We start from the raw sequence: 22,720 nt of genomic DNA on the forward strand, positions 1-22,720 counted from the left end.
ATAGGCATGTCGGAGGGAGGGGGAAGTGTGACGCCGGCGTACGGAGGAGGTTCGTGGCAGGCATGGCACCGGCATTCCCCCCCCCCACCCTGTCTCGCTCTTTCTCTATCTCCAGCTCCCCAAACCCTTCCTTCTCTGTTCAGAGAGCTGCTCCCTTCCCCCCCACCCCCCCATCACCTCACCTATAAATTGTCTGTTGGCCTGTACTCCTCCCCCTGCCACTTCCTTCCTCCCGCCCCGCCCACCTGCCCCCCCTTTTTAATTCGGGTGCCTGCCCGCTTTTTGCTCGTACTTTGACGAAGGCCTCAAGCCCATAACGTCAGTCACCCTTCACCTCCTGTGAATGGTGCGTGACCTGCTGAATTTCCCCAGCTCTCTTGCATCCTGTGCGACGATGTCTGCAGACTTTCTTGTTTAAATACCCGAGGACATCTTTATAAGGCAGTGGTTCTCAACTTTTTTCTTTCCACTCACACACCATTTTAAGCCATCCCGAGACCATCAGCTCTCTGTGATTAGTAAGGGATTGCTTAAGGTGGGATGGGAAGGTTGAGAATCTAGACCCAATTATTTTGCTTGAGAAAAATTGTCATTGGCCCATTTCCTTTGGTGTTCTGAAACCGTGCACATAATGAGGGATCATTAAAACAGTGGTTTTCAACCTTTTTCTTTCCACCCACATCCCGCCTTAAAGCAATCCCTCACTAACCACAGAGCACCGATGGTAAAGGGTTGATTTAAAGTGGGATGTGAGCGGAAAGAAAAAGGTTGAGAACCACTAAGTGGAGGAAAGCTTAGGAGCGATTTCAGAGATGAGCTTCCTCGTGGTGGGTGCATGGTGGGGGGGGGGGGGGGTGTTGAAGGCTGGCACAATGGGTACATTGGAAAGACTTGGAGATGGGATGTGCGAAAACTAGAGGGTTATGGGCGTGAGGGAGGGAAAATTTAGATTGGTGTGGAGATAAGCCACCTGAGTCAGCAGACCATCATGAGCTATAGGCCATGCCCTCTTCACTCTGCTACCCTCGGGAAGGAGCCTGAAGACGAGCCCTCAGCGGCACCAGGCTAGCTTCCCCTGAATGGACAATGACCCACAGAGACCACCTCACTTCTTTTGTGCTAATTTATTTATTTTTTACACTGTAATGCTGCCGCCAAACAACCCCTGTTTGGGACCATAAATTCTGATCGATTCTGTACCATGATGAAATATTCTATGAGAGAACAGAGCTTCAGGGTGCAGGTTTAAGGCAGGGATAAGGGGGAACTGCTTCTCCCTGAAAAGTTATGAACCTGTGGAATTCTCTGCCCAATCAAGCAGTGACGACTGCCTCATTAAATGCTTTTAAATATTGTCGTCTATATCAATGATCTGGACGATAATGTGGTCAACTGGATCAGCAAGTTTGCTGTTGACACTAGGACTGGAGGCGTTGTGGACAGTGAGGAAGGCTTTCAAAGCTTGCAGAGGGATCTGGACCAAGTAGAAAAATAGCAAATGGAATTTAATGCAGACAAATGTGAGGTGTGGCATTTTGGAAGGTCGGACGTACGCAGTAAACCATCCGGCACTGAGGAGTGCAGAGGAACAAAGGGATCTGGGAATTCAAATACATAATTCCATGAAAGTGGAAGGATTGCTTTTAGCATCTTGGCCCTCATATATCAAAGTAATGAGTTCATGAGTTTGGATGTTATGTTGAAGTTGTATAAAATATTAGAGAAACCAAATTTGGAGTATTGTATGCAGTTCTAGTCGCCAAACTACTGGAAGGATATCAGTAAGATTTGAAAGAGGGCAGAAAAGATTTATTAGGATGTGGCTGGGTCTTCAGGAGTTGAGTTGCAGGGAAAGGTTAAACAGGTTAGGGCTTTATTCCTTGGGGCGTAGAAGATTGAGGGGAGATTTGATAGAGGTTTACAAAGTTATGAGAGGTACAAGCAGTAAGTGCAAGTAGGTTCTTTCCACTGGAGAGATAGATACAAGAGGACATGGCTTTAGGGTGAATGGGGAAAGGGGCAACGTCTTCACTCAGAGTGTGGTGGGAGTGTGGAATGAGCTGCCAGCTGATATGGTAAATGCAGACTCACTCTTAAGTTTTAATAGATTGGATAGATACTGGATGGGAGAGGCTGGAGGGTTATGGAATGAGTGCAAGTCAGTGGGATTAGTGGAATGATGTTTCAGCATAGACTAGAAGGGCCAAATGGCCTGTTTTCTGTGCCATAGCGATCTTTGGTGGGGTTCTAAGACACAGATAGGTGGTTTTTGTACATATATAAGCAAATAATGAAATGTAAACAAACTAATTGCAAAACAGAGAGGGAAAAAATGCACAATAAGAGACCTTAAATGAGTCCCTGATTGAGTTTGTCGTTGAGGAGTCTGATGGTGGAGGGGGAGCTGCTGTTCCTGAACCTGGTGAGTGTGAGTCTTGTGGCCCCGACACCTCTTTCCTAATGGCAGCAGCGAGAAGCGAGCGTACGCCAGGTGGTGGGGGTCCTTGATGATAATTGCTGCTCTCCGATGGCAGCATTCCCTGTCAGTGCTCTTGATGGTGGTGAGGGCTTTCCCTGGGATGTCCCGGGGCTGCGTCCACTATCTTTGGCAGGGGTATCAGTGTCCATGATGCTGCTGTTAGTACAAACTCCTGACAGACAGCGGAGGACTCGAACCCTGGTCCTGATCATGGCAGAGTTGACCTTTACAGCGCCAGCGATTGGGACCGGGGTTTGAGCTCTGCGCTGTCTGTCAGGAGTTTGTACTAACATCCCGATCGCTGGCGCTGTAAAGGCATGGTGTTAACCATTCCGGCCCACAGTATTCTTCCCTGTTTTAAGCTTTGTCCTACCGTTGATATGTTTACATAGGGGGTTCCCTTCAGAGTCATTTTCTGTGGCCCGGCAATGACGTCACTGGATTAAAGAGGGACAGCCTGTTCAGTAAAACCCCTGTTCAAGCAACCGGCAAAAAACAATTTGTGGAAAATAAATAAATTTCAAAACAATTAAAATGAATAAGAATAAATAAAAGTTTGAAATTGCAAAAGTAAACGCTCTGTGAAGTAGCACTTGGTGAAGACAGGAGGAAATATTCAGCTGGCGGAGGGCCTTGGCCAGGCTTCACTTGTAGGGAGCTGCTTGAATAAGCAGCCATGGATGACACCGAGAGATAATGTTGCAGCCCTGTGGGACCCTGGCCACACCCCACTTGCTGTTCTGGAAGCCGAGGAAAGGGTGCAGAGGGGATTCACAAGGAGTTGCCTGGTTTAGAGAGGAGGGTCTCATGAAAGCAGATGGAGTGAACTCGGCCTTTATGCCGTGGAGCGTGGCGGAGGACGAGAGGTGACCTGATAGAGGTGGACGGAATGATGAAAGGCGTTGATTGTGAGGATCATCGGGGGCTTTTCCCCCCAGGGCTGAAAAGGCGCTGGGAAGTATGTACAGAGGAGATATTGGGACTTTTTATTTTACACAGAGAGTGGTGGGTGCATGGAATGGGCTGCCAGTGGTGGAGGTGGGTACGATGGGGTCCTTTAAGAGACTTTTCGATGGGTACATGGAGGTTAGGGAACTAGAGGGCCATGGGGAAAGCCTAGCCATTTCTAAGGTAGGAACATGGTCGGCACAACTTTGTGGGTTGAGGGGCCTGTATGGTGCTGGAGGTTTTCTATGAGTGGGAGGGCAGAAGGGACAAGGAGCTGAGAAGTGATGGGGGAGTGGGGGATGGTCCTCTGAATGGAGAGGGAAGGGGGGTGGGGAGCTGGTGGGATGGAGTTAGAGGGACAGGGAAAAAGGCTTGAGGGAGAGGTCTAACAGACACCGGGGAAGAAAAGGTGATCTAGAAGGGACTCAGTCGATGACTCCTTTCGGTGGATGAGCAATCAGTGTCTCCAGATCGTCTCCATTGGCTTCTGAATTCTAAATGATTGTAAATATTTGGGCTGGTCTGCTTATCAAAGTGGTTAGCGTGACATAGAAGCATAGAAAAATAGGTGCAGGAGAAGGCCATTTGGCCCTTCAGGCCTACCCCACCATTCAACATGATCATGCTGATCAGTCCCTGGTTCCTGCTTTCTCCCCAGACCCCCTGAGCCACAAGCCAAATCTAACCTACTCTTAAATATCTGCAAGTCCTTCCATCCCTGGTATCATTCTCGTGAACCTTCTCTGCACCCTCTCCATGGTGAAGATGTCCCTCCTCAGATAAGGAGACCAAAACTGCACGCAGTACTCCAGGTGTGGTCTCACCAAGGCCCTGTACAGCTGTAGCAGGATCTCCCTATTCCTGGACTCAAATCCTCTTGCTATGAACGCCAACAAACCATTCACCCTCGTCACCACCTGCTGCACCTATACACCCACTTTCAACGACTGATGCACAGCAACACCCAAGTCTCGCTGCATCTCCCCTCTTCCTACTCAGATGCCATTTAGATAATAGTCCTCTTTCCTGTCCTTACCTCCAGCGGCTTGGGTTCGAATCCCATGCTGTCTGTCAGGAGTTTGAATGATCTCTCCCCACATCTGCGCAGGTTTCATCCGAGTGCTCCGGTTTCTCCTTGCCCCCTTCAAAAATGTACACAGATTGTAGATCAATAGGGTGGCAGGAGGCTGGGGGAGAAGCTGTCCTTGCTGGGACTTGATGCCCCTCTCTCTCACAGGATGCTGGACCTCCTAACGGGAAGACCACAGTCTGTCCAGGCCACTAGTGAAATGTGGAACACCGTCCTGCCGGGGAAGAGATACAGGAGAATCAGAGCCAGCACCGCCGGGCTGAGCCACAGCTTGTTCCCACGGGTAATGAGGATGCGAAAAGACCAGAGGAACTGCTCGCACTCACCCTCAGAGATGCTAATATTTCTGAAAAGTATCTATTTGAAAATGTGAATACTTGTCCTGCATATGTATTGTTTGTCTGTACGTGAGTTGTGTCTGGCTGTGTGTCTGCGTGTTTTGCACTGAGGACTGGAGAATGCTGCTTTGTCGGGTTGTACTTGTGCAATCAGCTGACAGTATGTATTGTTTGTCTATACGTGTATTGTGTCTGGCTGTGTGTCTGCGTGTTTTGCACTGAGGACTGTAGAACTCTGCTTTGTCGGGTTGTACTTGTGCAATCAGCTGACAGTAAACCTGACTTGAGAAATCAGCCTCGGGCTCTAGAATTCCAGGGGATGGGAGGGATTGCTGGATTCAGGAGAGGGTGGAGAGCTGGGGGTCGAAACGTTGATTCTGAATTTGTGATATTTTCTTTCCTCACATCCTGTCCTGTCAGGATTGCGCTCCAGAGATGCCGGGGGGACCTCCTTCTGGACAAGATCCAATGTGTCAATTTCTGCCTCTGCAATTTCATTTCCACTGCTGATCAGGTCATTTCCTCCTGGATCCAACCGTCCTTGTCACGTGGCACAATGCATTTTTGTACCAAATAGTCCCTACGGCTGGTTAGGAAAATGGCGTGTAGAACACAGGAGAAAATCAGCAGGTCACGGAGCATGCAGCAGAAGTAAAGGGTAACAAGGGTTTCAGGCCTGAACCCTTCTTCAAGGTTTGAGCAAAAATAGGCAGGTGTCTGAATGAAAAGGAGGGGCATTTATGTAGTTGTCAGTACAATGAGGAACAATGATTTGAGTGGAGAAAAGTTTATGGGGACAAGGGTGGGCAGTGAGGCTAAGTGGGAAAATGGATCAGCTCATGATGCATGATGGCAGGGCAGATTCGATGGGCTGAATGGCATCACTAGGGTTGGACCCTATGGACCTCCTCCTGTACCAGACCATACAGAATCCTTAGTAAGGTGTTTTGTACTGATGTTACTCCCGTGTATCACTGAATGTAGTCGTGAGACAAACATTAACAAAGTGATTGATAATCGGTTCACAAATATGAATGACCCCGCAAGATTGTAGCTGAAACACCAGAACATTTGACCCAAAGCAGCTCTAGACCCAATTGTTTCTGAAATATTTTGCTTGAGAAAAATGGTAATTGGCCCATTTCCTTTGGAAACCGTGCACATAATGAGTCAATGAGGGACGATGAAAACAGTGGTTCTCAACCTTTTTCTTTCCCACTTTAAGTAATCCATCGATGCTCTGTGATTAGTTAGGGATTGCTTAAGGTGGGAATGAAAAGGTTGAGAACCACTGGTCTGGAGTCCTCCTGATACTCGGCACTGAGAGGTTAAAACCGAGGGGAAGCCCATCAAACAACAGTGGGGGGGGGGGGGGGGGAGTAATGACAAGGTGCTGCAGAGGTGGGAAAGGGGCGTGGAGAGAACACGTATATTGATGAGAATGTATAGATATGACTGATATTATGGGTGTAAAAGACTAAACTTTTTTTGTAAATAATTCATTGGGAATAAAGTCTATTTTTGGTTAAAAAATAAGTGTTGCAACCGCAGGATAGGAGTATCTATTGGATGTGTTGCGTGGTTGACCATTCACGTCCTGAATGCTGGCCCCTTGTTCCAGGTGCTGCAGCCCTCTCTCTGGGCCGAGGAGATGTGCCATCCACATGGGCGGCAGGAGAGCGCACACTGCCGTCAACAGGTGGAGGCCGTGCTGAGGTGATAAAACCGCCTGCTGGCCGAGGTATCGGAAGCCTGGGGTGCTGAGTGGAGGAGATCCAGGAGCCTTGGGGTGGGGTCATCAGTGGGGGGTGGGTGTGGAGCGCTTATGGGACATTGGACTTCATCCATGTCCCCTCTCCATGGCAAGCGCCGTGGGTTTGGTTTCGTGGACTGTCCCCCCACCACCCTCCCCCCCCCCCCCCCCCCCCCCACCGCCACCTGTCCCCGGAGTGGTCTTCTTGAACTGCGCATTGAAAGTGGTGGTTGGGGAGAGAGGTCTGGCCTTTGGACTCACCCACAGTTTGGGGAGGTGGGTGATGGGGTCTGGCCTTAATTCCTGGTTAAGGTAGTGTGCAGCTCTGAGTTACAGGCGATGGGGCGGTGCCCCTCTTCTTCCACGAGATCCCACTATCGAGGTCCTGGAGAGACTGCAGCTGGTGAATCACACAGAAGTATTTCGTGCCCACTTAAAACAGAGATGCTGAGGAATTTCTTTGGCCAGAGAGTGGTGAACCTCTTGAATTTGCTGGGTATATTTAAGGCAGAGAGGTTACGGGGAGAAGGCTGGGGAGTGGGGCTGTGGGATGGATCAGCGGAGCAGACTTGACGGGGTGAATGGCTGACTTCTGCTCCTACCTCTTTATATACTCATTCCCCCCCCCCCCCCACTTATTTTTGGCTCCTATTGCCTCATCTCAATCATGGACTTTCATCCCCAGCCACCTACCCCACCGGAACTCCCAACCCCTCGACCACAGACTCTCACTTCGGCCCTGGCTGCCTGCCATCTGAGCTCCTAGCACCTCAACCGCAGACCTTCTGCCCAGTCTTAGCCAGCCGGCTGCCCATTCATTGGAGCTCCTCGTGCCTCAAACAACGCAGGTGCTTACCATGGTCAAAAGTGACATCCATGACATAGTTGACCCCATAAATTTAACGTTTAAAAAATAGTCTACAAAACTTGACTTTTACATGAGTATGTACGTTGTTCAAGGAAGGACAACACCAATTCCTGGAGCAGATGGGCTGGCTGACAGAGAGAGGTTGAGGGGTGGGGGGGGGGGGGTTGAGAGGGAGGGGTTGAGAGAGAGAGAGAGGTTGAGAGAGAGGGAGGGGTTGAGAGAGAGGGGTTTGAGAGAGAGGGGGGGATTGAGAGAGGGGGGGTTTGAGAGGGGGGCGGTTTGAGAGAGAGGGGGGGATTGAGAGAGGGGGGGTTTGAGAGGGGGGCGGTTTGAGAGAGAGGGCTGAGAGAGAGATTATTGCAGGGATAATGCAGAGAGAAGATACTCTCAGGAATCCAGAGGTAGGGATTACTGGACCTGTCAGCCTAACTATGGTGTTTGGGAAGCTGTTTGAATTGATTGTCAGGTTATGGAATACCTGGAGGTGCATGACCAGGCCAAAGTCAGCACGGTTTCCATAAGGGAATACCTTGCCTGAAAACCTACTGCAGTTTTTTGAGGAAACCATCAAGCTGGCTAGACAAAGGATGATGCCTTTTTGGACTTTCAAAAGGTTTTTGACCAGATGCCACACATTTAAGATTCCCCTTTATTGTCATCTAATAAAACTGGTGTAATATCAAATTTGCTTTTGCCTGCTGTAAGGCAGACAGATTCGCCATCAGCAGAGATTGCCGAGCACCTCTTACAGTTGGAGAAAGGGAAGCAAAAGAGAGGCTCTGAGGGTCTGTGGATTTGCCTCCAGCTACTCCCTCAGCCTCTGCAGCCGCACGGACTCCTGTTCGATCCATCAGCAGCCCGAGCAACCAGAGAATGGGGAATAAAGGGATCCCATTCTGGAAAAGGAGAGGCTGCAGAGAAACTGGGATAGATTAGGAGAATGGTCAGATGAAATACAGTGTTGAAAAGTGCACGGTCATGTATGTTGATCAAAGGAATCAAAGGGCAGACTATTATTTGGTCGGTGAGAAAATTCAACATTTGCAAGTGCAAAGGGACTCGGGGAGTCCTTGTGCAGGGTCCCCTGGAGGTTAATCTCCAGGATGGTGAAGGCAGAAAGAGGATAGAAGAGTAGGGATGTGATGTCCTACGAAGGCTCTGGTGAGGCCTCACTTGGAGTATGATGTACATATGTTCTGGCGTTGGAGAGGGTTCAGACCGGAGGCCACATCATTGGGTGTATTTTAGGCAGAGATAGAGAGCTGGGCAGGGTGACAACAGCGTTATGTCTCCGTGTTACTTGGGAGGCTTCTTAAATAACTTGCAAGATTCAAATTACAGAAGAGACTTTACTTACTGATGCCTTCCACCATCTCAGGAAACTGTTCACACACACACTTGTATACATATACATACACCCCACAGTAGGGCACCACAGTTGCTACAGTATTCTTACGCAATAACAAAATAGTTCACATTACCCTGACTATATAACACACAGTTTTGAGGAAAAGGCAGAGGAGTGGATCAGCTCATGATGGAATGGCAGAGCAGACTCAATGGGCTGAATGGCCTGCATCTGTATGGTCTTATAAAACACAGGTAAACTTTTTTTGTGGAGATTTTGCTTTCAGACCTTCTCGGCCTCAATGGGTATGGGAAGGACATCTTTTAAATGCCATACATGTTGTTGTGCAGGACAACTCTATACAGAACGACCCCAGAATTTCCACCTCAAATGTAGGCTCGTATAAGACGTCCCCAAATCTGGCACTTATGCTGACCAATGGATGCTATTAAAAGCCAATCACAATAGTTTAATAACAGATGACTGTGTAAAGGATCAATTAGCGTATTAAAATAAACCCGTCAGCTCCTGTAACAGGCATTTTAAAGCCTGCACAGCAGTAGATCTGGGCGGATGGACCCTGCAAAGGTGCGCTGAGACTTTGTCGATAACAGGGCATGCGCAAGATGGCGTCGGAACCAGCAGGAAGATGGCGGCGGTGTTGAGACTTCGCTGGAAAGGTTCGGATTTTCTGCATAAAGGACGACCCTGATCTTTTTTAATGCTGAAATTTTCTTTTCGGACCATACAACAGCATATACGTATTTCCTGTGCAGTTAGTTTCTTAATAAGAGACTTGAAATAGGTAGGAACGTGGATCTGAGGTTTCAGGTGAATCATTCCACACTCGTGGCCAGAGAAATGGTTCTGAAGGGCTAGCAGGGAGACAATGGGCCAAGTGAGTTCTCCAGAGACCAGTTCTGTGAATGTGCTCCCCTCCTCCCCCCCCCCACTCCCCAAGCCCACCGCTAACCTCGCCTCTGCTCCGCAGCCAGTCGCGGAAGGGCTGGTGGATCAGGCAGCTGGAGTGGGAGAAGGCGGTGCTCGTCAGACAGTTGAAGGAGGCCCATGTGGAACATTAGGCTGAGCTCACCTCCGCAGCCTGCTGGGCTTCCGCTCCATGGGCGCCCGGACCCATGGCCTTGACAAATTGGGGTGGGAATACAAAATGTATGCAAAATGCTTTTCAAACATCAACTTCTCCAATTTCCTCTCACCCATTCCCACAGTCTCTCTAACTATACTCCCCCTCTCCCTTTATTTCAATATTGTTCTTGAAATTTTGAGGTACAGACACATTAAATAAAACTGCGACTGATTCTTAAAAAAATTTACAGCAACTCTGGCAACTTAATTTTCCAATTATATCCCCCCCTTTGGTGCCTACCCTGGGACCACTGTGCCACACTTGCACCCACACCTCTTTTTCCCCCTCCACCTACCCCCTTGGGGCTCCAAACAGCCTTTCCAACACTTCCCTTGTGAATATGCAGGGGCCATCCGGTGGCCTCCTTGACGTCTGGGCGCAGACTGGGGGAGCCCTTCGCTCTGTCCACGCCAGTGCCAGTGACCTCCCAGCAGCCATCCATTTCCGTGCTGAAGCCAAGCGCACCGCCCAACCAAGACCACCCATCAATTGGAGGAGCAACTTAATATTCCGCCTGGGCACTCTCCAACCAGACGGTATTAACATGGACTTTTCCAGTTTCTGCTGGCCCACTCCCTGTTCTCTGTTCCCCCATTCCTGTCTCCTTTCCTCCAGCTCTCCACCCCCTTCCTTTTCCGTTCACACAGCCATCCCCCCTCTCCTTTTGCTGGTGTGTCCACCCTTCCCTTCTCTACCTAGTACCTCCTGCCTGTGGGACCGCCCCCATCCCCACCATTTTGTTTGGGTATCTGTCTACATTTTTCCATACCTTGCGATCAAGCCCAAACTGCCAGTTATGTTCCTCCATAAAGGACCCTGTTGGACCTGCGGAGTTTCTCCAGCGTTGCGTTTTTACCTCAACCACAGCCTCGGCCAACATCTGGGTTTCACTCCAAGGAGACAGAATCTGCCCACTTCCACAGTCAATGCCTGACCCACTCAGTCCCTCCAGCATCTCATTGCTTCAACGTTGTAGCCGAGAATGAACATAGGATGCGAGGTCGAGAACGACGTGCAGCAGAGATGAAGGAAAGCCGACTGTGGATGGCTGAGTCGCCCTGTTGAAATGCTGCATGGCCTCCACCTGCGTAAGCCTGCAAGGCATGCCGCGTGTTTACCTTTGTTGGGAGCAGCGCTGGCTGCCGCCTATGATGCCAGCGATACGATGTGCGGGGTGGGGTGAACAGTGTTAGGCATCAGAACGTGAGTGATGAATCTCAGACGTGGGAGACATGTCAGGATCGCCCGAGCGAGCCAATGAGAAGGTGTGAGGAGTTTAGCTGGGTGGCGGTGTACTGGGGAGCTGAGGAATGCGTTGTGCCTGGTGCAGGGTTTCCCAAACTAGGTTCCGAGGAACCCTGGGGGGGGTGGGTCTGTGGAAAGGGGGGTCATGGGTCCGCAGAAGTGGACGGGGCATGTTTTTCTTTAATTTGCTTGTTTCTGTCCATAATTCAATTTCTCACTGGGACAGCAGTCAAATGTGGCCTCCACCCGCGGAAAACAAAATGGCGTCATCAGGCTAATGACTTCCCCCGATCCAGACCAACCCCCCCCCCCACCCCCACGAGAATACATCCTCTCCTCACCCAGGCCTCAGGACGTGATGTGGTTTTACACCACACTGAATAATGCTCACTTAAACCCTGCCTCCACCGACTTCCACAGACGTGGTCCAAAGTCGGAGAGCAAGTTTGGATTGTTGATGTGCTATTTTCAAACGTTTAACAGTTCCCCTTCTTGAATCACCCCCCTTTACTATTTTTTTAAAATATAGTAAAACATCTGGTACCTGACCCCTATGAGGATTGGTACATGCCGGATAAGTGAACTTTCTGGTTGCTTGAGGTTGTGCGCAGCGTGGATTGGCAGACTAACAACGAGGTGCGCCAATTTTAAATTACCTATTTATTTTTCAGCTTTTTTGCCAGTTGCTTGAATTTTGGATAACAGAGATTTTACTGTATAACTTTGTTCTACAGAAGTGGTTCTCAACCTTCCCTTCCCACCCACATCCCACCATAAGCTATCCCTTACTAATCACTAATGGCTTAGGGATTACTTAAAGTGGGATGTGAGTGGAAAGAGGTTGAGAACCACTGTTCTACAGAATTATTTTAGTTATTTTAAGACGAAAATAGCAAAATTATTTGTAACTCCATAGTTATTTTTATGAAAAATAGCTCACAATATTTTACTAGGAGATAAGCATTATCCGGGCAAACCTGTTTCAGCAAGAAATGCTGTTGAGTCATCCTGAAAAGTAAAAACAATTCCCGTTCACTGGACCAATCGTTTATCTCGCCACAGATTGGAAACGGTGAACAGGCAACAGACGTTAAACAAAACAATAAACTTTTATTTCAACGCACCCGCTGATTGTTCCAGCTTGGGAGACGGCAGACAGGAAGGGAAAGTGATCGGCCCGTTTCCTCTCAGTGGGAGGCGGGAACAGGGTGGGAGAAGAAGGGAACAGGGTGGGAGAAGAAGGGAACAGGGTGGGGAGGGAAGAGGAAAACTAAATGGGACTCAGGGAATCGAAATTCTGCGCTACAAGCTGAGGAGGAGATAGGCAAATGAAACCTATCACCCTAAATCAAGGCGTCAGCAGCTTCACCCTGTATGACTCCATTTCCTCGACCCCCCCTCGCTTTCTGCCTGTCTCAGCTCCCCTTCTCACCTTCCCCCGTCTGCCTGTCGTCACCCTCCCTGGTTCACCAATCCCTGACTGCCCGTGTAGTCCCTTCTGCACCCACAGACTTGATGGAAGAATCTTCCTTGACCTTTTTTTTAAACACTGAAATATTGGTGCAGAGGTGGGGGAGAGAGAGAGGGGCGGGGGTCGAGAGAGGGGAGAGAGAGAGAGGGAGGGAGAGAGAGAGAGAGAGAGAGAGAGAGAGAGAGAGGGGGAGAGCTGTATCATGAGACTTGGCTATGAGTTTAGAATCTGAAAAGTTGAAGCGCATTCCCCTCTACATTGAGGGTGAAATGGGGGAATTTATCAATCACAACCCCCTTCACAGGCAGGAGAGGCAGGGTGCAAGTACGAATGGTGGGGGGGGGGGGAAAGAAGAGGAGATAGGGACTGGAGGCACTTAGAAGTCACCAATCAGAAGTCAGTTTGCACACCCAGGTCTGGGGCAAAGGGGCTCATCTCTGTTGATCCTCTGTTCAAGTCAGATCATCTTCTCAAAGATCCTCATGGCCTCTTCTACCTTCAGCAGCTCCGTCTCGCACTGTTTCAGCTGCAAAAGACGACAAGTTGTGAAATTCAACAATTCCATGATTGACACCGAGCTCTTTGCAAAGGAAAAGCAAGAGACACCTTGGCCAGATTCTGCCATTGAGAGGGTATCACAGCTGAGTTACGATCCAACCCCCTCCCACCCCCCCACCTGCAAATCCTTCTCCAACACTACACGCCGCCCTGCCCACCCATCAACGAGATCTACCAGGATCGTTGTGTACAGAGGATGCACCCCACTGGTACAGGGAACCGGGATTGTGTGTTGAGGCCCCTCTCTCACAAGAGTGGGCTTGTAACCGCACATGTCGGCATGGTTGGTCTCGTGGTCAGTGCGATCAGGATCAGTGTTCAAATCCCACGCTGTCTGTAAGAAATTCGTATGTTCTCTACGTGGGTTTTCCCGGTTTCTCCCCACCATTCAAAATGCACTGGGGGTTGCAGATTAATTGGTCTAATTGGACGGCATGGACTTGTGAGCCGAAATGGCCTGTTATGGTGTTGTATATCTAAATTTAAAAGATTTTAACGTGTGTGTGTGTGTGTGTGTGTGTGTGTGTGTGTGTGTGTGTGTGTGTGTGTGTGTGTGTGTGAGAGAGAGAGAGAGAAAGAGAGAAGGCAGCCACAGGCATCGGAGATTGCTGTATCTGATGTGAATGCCTAAGTAGTTTTAGTTTCGTGTCTTCCCTGTTATTTATTTCCCCATATGTACAATAGATATTGCTCCTTGTTTGTCAGCTTATGTCTGGACTCACTTCTCTGTGAACCTACTGAACTGGACTTAAATCACACACAACAGTCGTCCTGAATCTACCCCCCTAAACCTTCAGGCGATGCCACAAACCCCCTCCCACTTCTGGTTCTAGTCTCACCTGCCAATGGAAATGATTCCCACCCACATCCCCGCTCATTCTTCTGAAGTCCAGGGAGCACAGTCTCCATTTCTCCTGACAGCTCTCCGCACCCCCCCCTCCCCTCCCCTCCCCCTACCGCTGAATCAACCTGGTGAACCGCCTCCAAAGACAGGTCGTCTTTTCTCCAGTTCAGGGGTCCAGAACCGCACGCAGCTCATCAGTACCCAGTACAGTTGCAGAACCTCCCTGCGCACTGGCCCGTCGTGGGCTCCCTGAGCAGGTTAGGTACGTGGTAAAACACTTTCCACACAGTCCCATCACGTGCTCCCAAGGTGTTTGACGCAGAGAGGAAAAATAAAAATCACACTCTTCTAAAAGCCACATCAAACCAGAGTGTGGGACGTCCACACCTTCCTCGATCACCACAGACAAGACCGTCAAGTTGAATGTGCCTGTCGACCTGGGAGCAAATGCAGCCCTTGCTGCTCCCCACTCCTTCGTCTTTTTCTTGAACTATTTTTATTTATTTTGTAACGTGGTTAATATACTTGTGTAATAGTCAAATTTTTTGGATCACTTTTTCGGGCCTTAAAGGGTGGGAGGGAGGGGTGGTGGAAGGAAGGTCGACTTTTACATGGGTCAGACTTTTGACCGTGGTAAATCCCTGCGTTGCTCAAGGCGTCGGGAGCTTGGATGGCGAGTCTGCAGTCAGGGCGTCAGGAGCTCAGACAGAAGGGTGGCCGGCGCAAGGATCCGCGGTCAGGGTGTCGGGAGCTCAAATAGGTGGGGCCGGGTGGTGATGCCACAGTCGAGGCGCCAGGAGCTCGGATTGGCAGGCGGCTGGTGCAAGGATCCGCGGTCAGGGCATCGATCAGCGGGCGGTCGAGAGCTCAGAGGGGTGGGACAAAAAATAAAGGGGGGGGGGTGGGAGGTTTGATTTTTACACGGGTCATACAAAAACACCTGAATTTTAGGCCAAAAAGGGGTGGTTGGGGGGTTGACTATTACACGGTATCGTCCATTACCTGATTATACACGGTAGATGTTTGCATTGAGATGCTGTAAAAAGCAATTAATTTTCTGACATGTTCATGACAATAAATTCTGATTCTCACCTTCTCTTCGTCCAAATCCTGGATCTTCTGAGGGACTTTGGTGCAGTAATCAGTTTTGGACATCTTCTCCCTGAGTTTTGCAATCTGCTTCTGAACCTCTCCCTGCTTGTTTCTGAGCTTGGTGACCTCTTTATCCGCATCAATCAGTCCCTACATAAAAATAAAGACAAAGGCAATTGGAAAAAGTGAATGAGATTGGTTAGAATTACAATACAATGAGAGTCCCACTGACCTCGCCTTCGTGGTCACGTAAAACACACCAACAACAAAGTTGTTGCACTGGGCGTTGTAGGTTAACAGGGTGTAATTGGGCGGCATGGGCTAAGGGATCCTATACCGTGCTGTATGTCTAAATTTAACATTTAATTAAAGAAAATATATATTAAATATTCACAGTTGGATGCGGGCAGTGCAAAAATATGTCTCAAATGGTTCTGGACCAGAGTGATGGGGAAGGGGATTCGGGGAGGTTCTGGAGTAGTTTCATGGTGAAGGGGAGGTTCTGGAATAGGGAGATGGTGGAGGGGATGTGGGGAGGTTCTGGAACGGTGATACGGCGCAAGAGTAACAACCTGAGTCTCAGCACGGACAAGAGGAAGGACATTATCGTGGACTTCAGGAGAACCAGGAATGACCACCCTCTGCTACGCATTAACAACTCTGTAGTGGAGAGGGTGGAGAGCAGCAAGTTTCTCAGAGTTCACTTAACTATTGACCTATTGTAGACACTCAACAGAAGTTGAGGGTGGGGAGGTGACTCACTCTTGCTTACCTTCAGCATCAGATGAACAGAACAGCGGTCAGAGGCGATGGCCACAGCGCAGCCAGGCGGGCAGTCCTCGTCCACCAGCACGGTCACCGACTTGCAGGAGGACAGCGTCTGGACATAGGAGGTGAACAGACTCACTAGCTCGGCCGTGCTCTGGTCCAAGCACTTCAAGTAGCCTGCGGGCAAGAGACAAGAGCGACCATGGGCTCAGCCACTATGCTCAGGCAAGCATGGGGCACAGACGGGGTAGTGACCAGGAAACCGTATCCCCTAATGCCTACATCAAAAACCAAGGGGGGCCCAGGTTTAGATAGGGACAAGAGGGGACCCAAGGATAACATTTTCCGCCCGATAGAGGTTGAAGTTTGAAACACCATTTTAGGTCTCTTACTTTACCTATTATTTATTATTGAATATGTACTTTCTACATTTGTACATTGATGAGGTTCCCACCCTGGATGAGACATATAAGGCAATCGAACAACTGAAAAGTGGCAAAGCAGCAGGTATGGATGGAATCCCCCCAGAAGTCTGGAAGGCTGGCAGCAAAACTCTGCATGCCAAACTGCATGAGTTTTTCAAGCTTTGTTGGGACCAAGGAAAACTGCCTCAGGATCTTCGTGATGCCACCATCATCACCCTGTACAAAAACAAAGGCGAGAAATCAGACTGCTCAAACTACAGGGGAATCACGCTGCTCTCCATTGCAGGCAAAATCTTCGCTAGGATTCTCCTAAATAGAATAATACCTAGTGTCGCCAAGAATATTCTCCCAGAATCACAGTGCGGCTTTCGCGCAAACAGAGGAACTACTGACATGGTCTTTGCCCTCAGACAGCTCCAAGAAAAGTGCAGAGAACAAAACAAAGGACTCTACATCACCTTTGTTGATCTCACCAAAGCCTTCGACACCGTGAGCAGGAAAGGGCTTTGGCAAATACTAGAGCGCATCGGATGCCCCCCAAAGTTCCTCAACATGGTTATCCAACTGCACGAAAACCAACAAGGTCGGGTCAGATACAGCAATGAGCTCTCTGAACCCTTCTCCATTAACAATGGCGTGAAGCAAGGCTGTGTTCTCGCACCAACCCTCTTTTCAATCTTCTTCAGCATGATGCTGAACCAAGCCATGAAAGACCTCAACAATGAAGATGCTGTTTACATCCGGTACCGCACGGATGGCAGTCTCTTCAATCTGAGGCGCCTGCAAGCTCACACCAAGACACAAGAGAAATTTGTCCATGAACTACTCTTTGCAGACGATGCCGCTTTAGTTGCCCATTCAGAGCCAGCTCTTCAGCGCTTGACGTCCTGTTTTGCGGAAACTGCCAAAATGTTTGGCCTGGAAGTCAGCCTGAAGAAAACTGAGGTCCTCCATCAGCCAGCTCCCCCACATCTACATCGGGCACACAAAACTCAAAAAGGTCAACCAGTTTACCTATCTCGGCTGCACCATTTCATCAGATGCAAGGATCGACAACAAGATAGACAACAGACTCGCCAAGGCAAATAGCGCATTTGGAAGACTACACAAAAGAGACTGGAAAAACAACCAACTGAAAAACCTCACAAAGATAAGCGTATACAGAGCTGTTGTCATACCCACACTCCTGTTCGGCTCCGAATCATGGGTCCTCTACCGGCATCACCTACGGCTCCTAGAACGCTTCCACCAGCGTTGTCTCCACTCCATCCTCAACATTCATTGGAGCGCTTTCATCCCTAACGTCAAAGTACTCGAGATGGCAGAGGTCGACAGCATCGAGTCCACGCTGCTGAAGATCCAGCTGCGCTGGGTGGGTCACGTCTCCAGAATGAAGGACCATCGCCTTCCCAAGATCGTGTTATATGGCGAGCTCTCCACTGGCCACCGTGACAGAGGTGCACCAAAGAAAAGGTACAAGGACTCCCTAAAGAAATCTCTTGGTGCCTGCCACATTGACCACCGCCAGTGGGCTGATATCGCCTCAAACCGTGCATCTTGGCGCCTCACAGTTCGGCGGGCAACAACCTCCTTTGAAGAAGACCGCAGAGCCCACCTCACTGACAAAAGGCAAAGGAGGAAAAACCCAACACCCAACCCCAACCAACCAATTTTCCCCTGCAACTGTGTCTGCCTGTCCCGCATCGGACTTGTCAGCCACAAACGAGCCTGCAGCTGAAGTGGACATTTACCCCCTCCATAAATCTTCGTCCGCGAAGCCAAGCCAAAGAAAAGAATATGCTGCTGTGTATTGGGGGTCTCGAGTATAGGACAACCAAGAAACTTCCACTTTAAATGGTGGTTTTGAGTGATATCCTTTGCACAAGACGACCCCAAATCTGGCACTTACCACTGACCAGTGGCTGCGGTTAAAATCAAATCATGATCCAGCCACTCCCCGACCTACGTCTGAGTTTGGTTCTGATCAGCCGGTTGGGTCCCGAAATGGACGCAAGTCGGGTGTATGTTGGCCTGTGGAAGCCTTAGACCCATACAGCACCCTTTAGCACACAATAATGGTTTAATCTAGCATGGATATTCATTTGATTTTCTTGAATAGTGCCCGCTTTCCGAATGGCAGCTGAGAAACGAGAGCTGAGAGAGGTGCAGAGATGTGCACAATGCCGGGATGTCGTTTGACGGTGACCGTCGTCCACCCGCAGCCGTTAACACTGGTGGATGGTACCTCGTACATCTACCTTCTTTTAAAAGATTTATACATTTCTTTGGGGTCGTATGCACGTACTTCAGGGAGAGGCTATATTTTAACAACAAATGATCATTTAAAGTTTTCAATTTTATTTTGCTACTTTAAAATAAACCACCTGTAACAGGCTGTTCAACCTTTCTCTTTCCACTACATCCAACTTTAAGCATTCCCTATGCTATCGGTGGTCTGTGCTTGCTTAAGGTGGAGAGAAAACGTATGAAAGCCACTGTTTTAATTGTCCCCGAATGACTTGTGATGCTTGCGGTTTCTGAACTCTTAAGGAAATGGGCCAATGACCATTTTTCTCAAGCAAAATATTTCAGTAACAATTGGGTCCAGAGCATTGGTTCTCTGCTCACAACCCACCTCAAGCAATCCCTTACTAATCACAGAGCAACGACAGCCTAGGGATTACTTAAAGTGGGGTGTGGGTCGGAAGAAAAAGGTTGAGAACCACTGGGTTAGATGCTAATCGCATTTTCAATTTGGCACAATGTTGAATCTAATCTAATCAAAACCAACTAAACGACTGCTTCACAGGGAAGGAGGACCATAAACTTTGAACAGAGTCCCAAGATGGTAGAAAATAGCTGGTCTAAAAGTTTGTCTGAAGTTGTGTAGCTTTCCCTCAGTGCTGCACCAGGTCAGGTTTCCCGTTCAGCGGGACGAGACTGAAAAACAGTGCTCCCACGGGGTCTAATCGCCCAGCTCAACTGCTGTCGTCAGCTTAGTACAGATTTTAAAAAGCCCACTAGAGGAGCTGATGGTGGGATTATTTAAAATCATGTGACCGCGGGATGGGGGTCTATGCCCAGGATGGCGGCGCCATGATTGGCAGCAGTTCTGAGAGGAGGCAGACTCTAGGGAAGAGGAGGACTGGCTCAGCGCACCGGGGGAAAATGGGGAGACCACCGCCTAACCCCCCCCGCCTCTAAGAACGAGAAGCAGCGGAGATGACCCATGGGCTGGTTACCACGGTGGCGGACCAGTGAGGGGTTCTGCAGCCGAGGAACACCAGACTCGAGGGGAGGATTCACACTGGCCAGCGGACTGCCGAAGACCAGGGTCGAGGCTGGCGGAAGGGGCACCAAGGATTAGAACTGGAGGGTTTACTGATCGCGTCGGAGGTCCAGATCCAGAGCTCAGGTCGCCGATGGTTTGGACTGGACGCTATGGGGGCGATGGAGATGAATCCACAGACACTCGGGGGAGGGGGGAACCACACTTTCTTTTGCTTCTCTTTTCTGACTAAGGCATTTCAGGCAGTTTAATCTTGAACCCCCACTGGACAACACCCTCACCCTGCTGTGAATAGTCAGAGGAAGGATGTGGAGGTGGGGGGACTGTGGAGGGAGGGATCCTCCTACCCACAGGGAAGATCATGGCGCCACGCAGACTCACAGTCAGCCCTGGTCTTGGTGAGGTTGTAGTCAGCTCGCAGAGATCGAACGGTGCGCACGATGGCCAAGGCAAACTCCACGTTGCAGTCCAGCTCCTCGTCCCTCCAGTTGTACTGTGGGGAGAGAGAATCCTATAGTCACTGATGCCACCCAACTGCAGAGTTCCCCACCCCGGGCAAGGCCACTTTCTTTTTGCTCTCATCACACAAGCCTTGTGTTACCACCCACATTGGGGCATGTTATACAGGCAGAGGATCAGCCGCGCAGTCTTTCGAACAAGACCACAAAATACAGGATCAGATATGGGCCCTTCAGCCCATCGGGTCTGCCCTGGCATTACAACATGAGCTGATCCATTTCCCTACTCAGCCCCATGGCCCGGCCTTCTCCCCGTCACCTTTGGTGCCCCTGGCTAATCAAGAACCTATCATCCTCTGCCTTAAATAGCCCAGCCTCCGCAACACATTCCGCAGATTCACCGCCCTCTGGCTGAAGACATTCCACTGTGTCTCCGTTCTAAGCGGACACCCTTCAATACTGAAGTTGTGCCCTCTTGTCCGAGAACAGTGGTTTTTAAACTTTTTCGTTGCACTCCCATAGTAATCGCTTACTAATCACAGAGCACAGGGATTACTTCAGGTGGGATGGGAGTGGAAAGAAAAAGTTTGAAAAGCACTGTTTTAATCGTCCCTCATTGACTCGTTATGTGCATGGTTTCAGAACTCCCAAGGAAATGGGCCAATGACAATTTTTCTCAAGCAAAATATTTCTGTAACAATTGGGTCGAGAGCAGTGATTCCCTACCTTCCCTTCCCACTCACATCTCACCTTAAGCAATCCCCTTACTAATCACTGAACACCGATGGCAGAGAGATTACTTAAGGTGGGGTGTGAGTGGGAAGAAAAAGTTTGAAAGTTTAGGGGGAACTTCTCCACACAGAGTGGTGAGTGTGGAACGAGCCGAGGTGGTGAATGTTTTAACATTTACAAAACATATGGGAAGGTAAATGGATTGGAGGGGTATGGACTGGGTACAGGTCAGCGGGAGGAGGCCGAGTAATAGTTCGGCCCGGACTAGAAGGGCCCGCTTTCTGTGCCATAATGTTCCACGGTAGTATTTGCAACGCGGGAGTCCGACAACGGGCGCACACGCACCTCTTCGCACTCTGGGTAGGAGGTCACGGTGATGCTCGGCGGGTCCTGCACCACACGCCTCGGCAGCCGCTGGTACAGCTCCTCGGTGATGAACGGCATGAAGGGGCTCAGGAGGCGGAGGGCCGCGTCCAGGCAAGTGTACAGCGTGTTCCGCGCCATGCGAGCGGCCTTCTCATCCGTGCTGGCGAACACTGGCTTCAAGCATTCCTGGGGGTGAGTAGGGGGAGAAAATCGGAAAGCAGAATCAGATGAGTCTCGCAGGCAACCGACACCCATAGAGTTCATCAACCCAGCATTTATCGTAATGACGTGAATTTGTGTCGACATGCCCACGGTAAGCAAGACCCGTCAGTAGCCGAAGAAGAAAATATTCACGAGCTCAGTCTTTCTTTTAAATATTTTTATTGTTTTTTTTCTCCACTTATAAGCATGTACAAACAAAACATTTTTAGAATGCATAATATTAATGATAAATTAGATAACTTACAAAACTAAAAAGCACGTAAAACACAACCATAATTCAAAATCACTTCAAGTAGAAAAATATATTTTCCACGTCATTGTTTTCAACAGTCGTGGCTATCTCTCGGGGTTGAGGACGATGGCCTTCGTTCTGTCGATCCACCGAGCGTACACCCCTGAGCGTGGATGCCCAAGAAGCCTGTGATGCTTCAGCAACTGGTCCAACCCGTTCCAGTGGCGTGGCAACCACAACGATCGGAGCCGCCGAGGGGGGGGGGGTTGCCGCTGCCTTCACAGCCGCTGAGTTCAGAGCAACTTTGCCTGCCTGTTCCACTGTTAAGGACTTGGAGGGACGGTTCTCGGCTGGGGACTTCAGCCTCGGCCTTACCGCAGTGGGTGGCCCCCAACCAGGTGCACAGCCCTAGATGACATCTCAGGACTACACGAGCCTCTCCACCACGATGAAGTGACAATCTATGTTTAACGTGATTCTAAACCCCATCCCCTAACCCGTTGTATGGCTAAAGAAAATACTGTAATTTGTTCATGAAATAGAACAGCAAATATTACAATTTAAAACTATATTTTATCCAGAGGTTATGATAGTATTACAAGCCCAAAGGACCCCAAAACCCAGAAGGAATAGATATTTACCACGACAAATGGTTACTTAAAAAAAAGTTGTTTTTAATTATCTTTAAACATGAAAACAGAATCAAACTTTAACTTGTCACTATTAACTAACCCAACTTAACCCCCTTCTAATTCTAAGTGCACGTGTCTGTAATGTGTGTGTAAATTTAAGAAAAGTTCTTTGGGTCACAGTTCAAACTCACTTCTCATGCTTCCAAGTTCAGATTGCAGGCAATTCTTATACTGTGCACAGAATTTAACATGTATAAAGTTCACCAGGCTTTGGTGCTTGAAAAGTAAATGGTTACCGCTCAGGAAGGTTCTTGTAGGTTTGCAGAGAGAGAAGTGCAGTTCCAGGATTTCCACAACTGAGGTACCACCGTTAGTCGCCTCAATGCCTTGCTGATGAAACCTCTCTCATCAGAAT

General features: G+C 49.3%; 1 protein-coding gene across 4 annotated transcripts in view; it reads right to left on the bottom strand.

The window, feature by feature from the left end:
* Positions 1-12,114: 12,114 nt before the first annotated feature.
* Positions 12,115-22,720, bottom strand: part of vars1 (valyl-tRNA synthetase 1) — a 74,736-nt gene continuing 64,130 nt past the window's right edge. For all 4 annotated transcript variants that reach the window (XM_069919507.1, XM_069919505.1, XM_069919504.1 and 1 more), the window contains exons 27-31: positions 21,199-21,405; positions 20,045-20,156; positions 15,954-16,126; positions 15,182-15,331; positions 12,115-13,213 (exon numbers count right to left, since the gene is read on the bottom strand). In XM_069919507.1, the coding sequence (XP_069775608.1) occupies positions 13,145-13,213; positions 15,182-15,331; positions 15,954-16,126; positions 20,045-20,156; positions 21,199-21,405 (711 nt within the window). In that variant the 3' untranslated portion in view covers positions 12,115-13,144. The remainder of the gene's footprint in view (positions 13,214-15,181; positions 15,332-15,953; positions 16,127-20,044; positions 20,157-21,198; positions 21,406-22,720) is intronic.

This window comes from Narcine bancroftii, chromosome 2 (assembly GCF_036971445.1).
Source record: "Narcine bancroftii isolate sNarBan1 chromosome 2, sNarBan1.hap1, whole genome shotgun sequence".
Lineage (NCBI taxonomy): Eukaryota > Metazoa > Chordata > Chondrichthyes > Torpediniformes > Narcinidae > Narcine > Narcine bancroftii.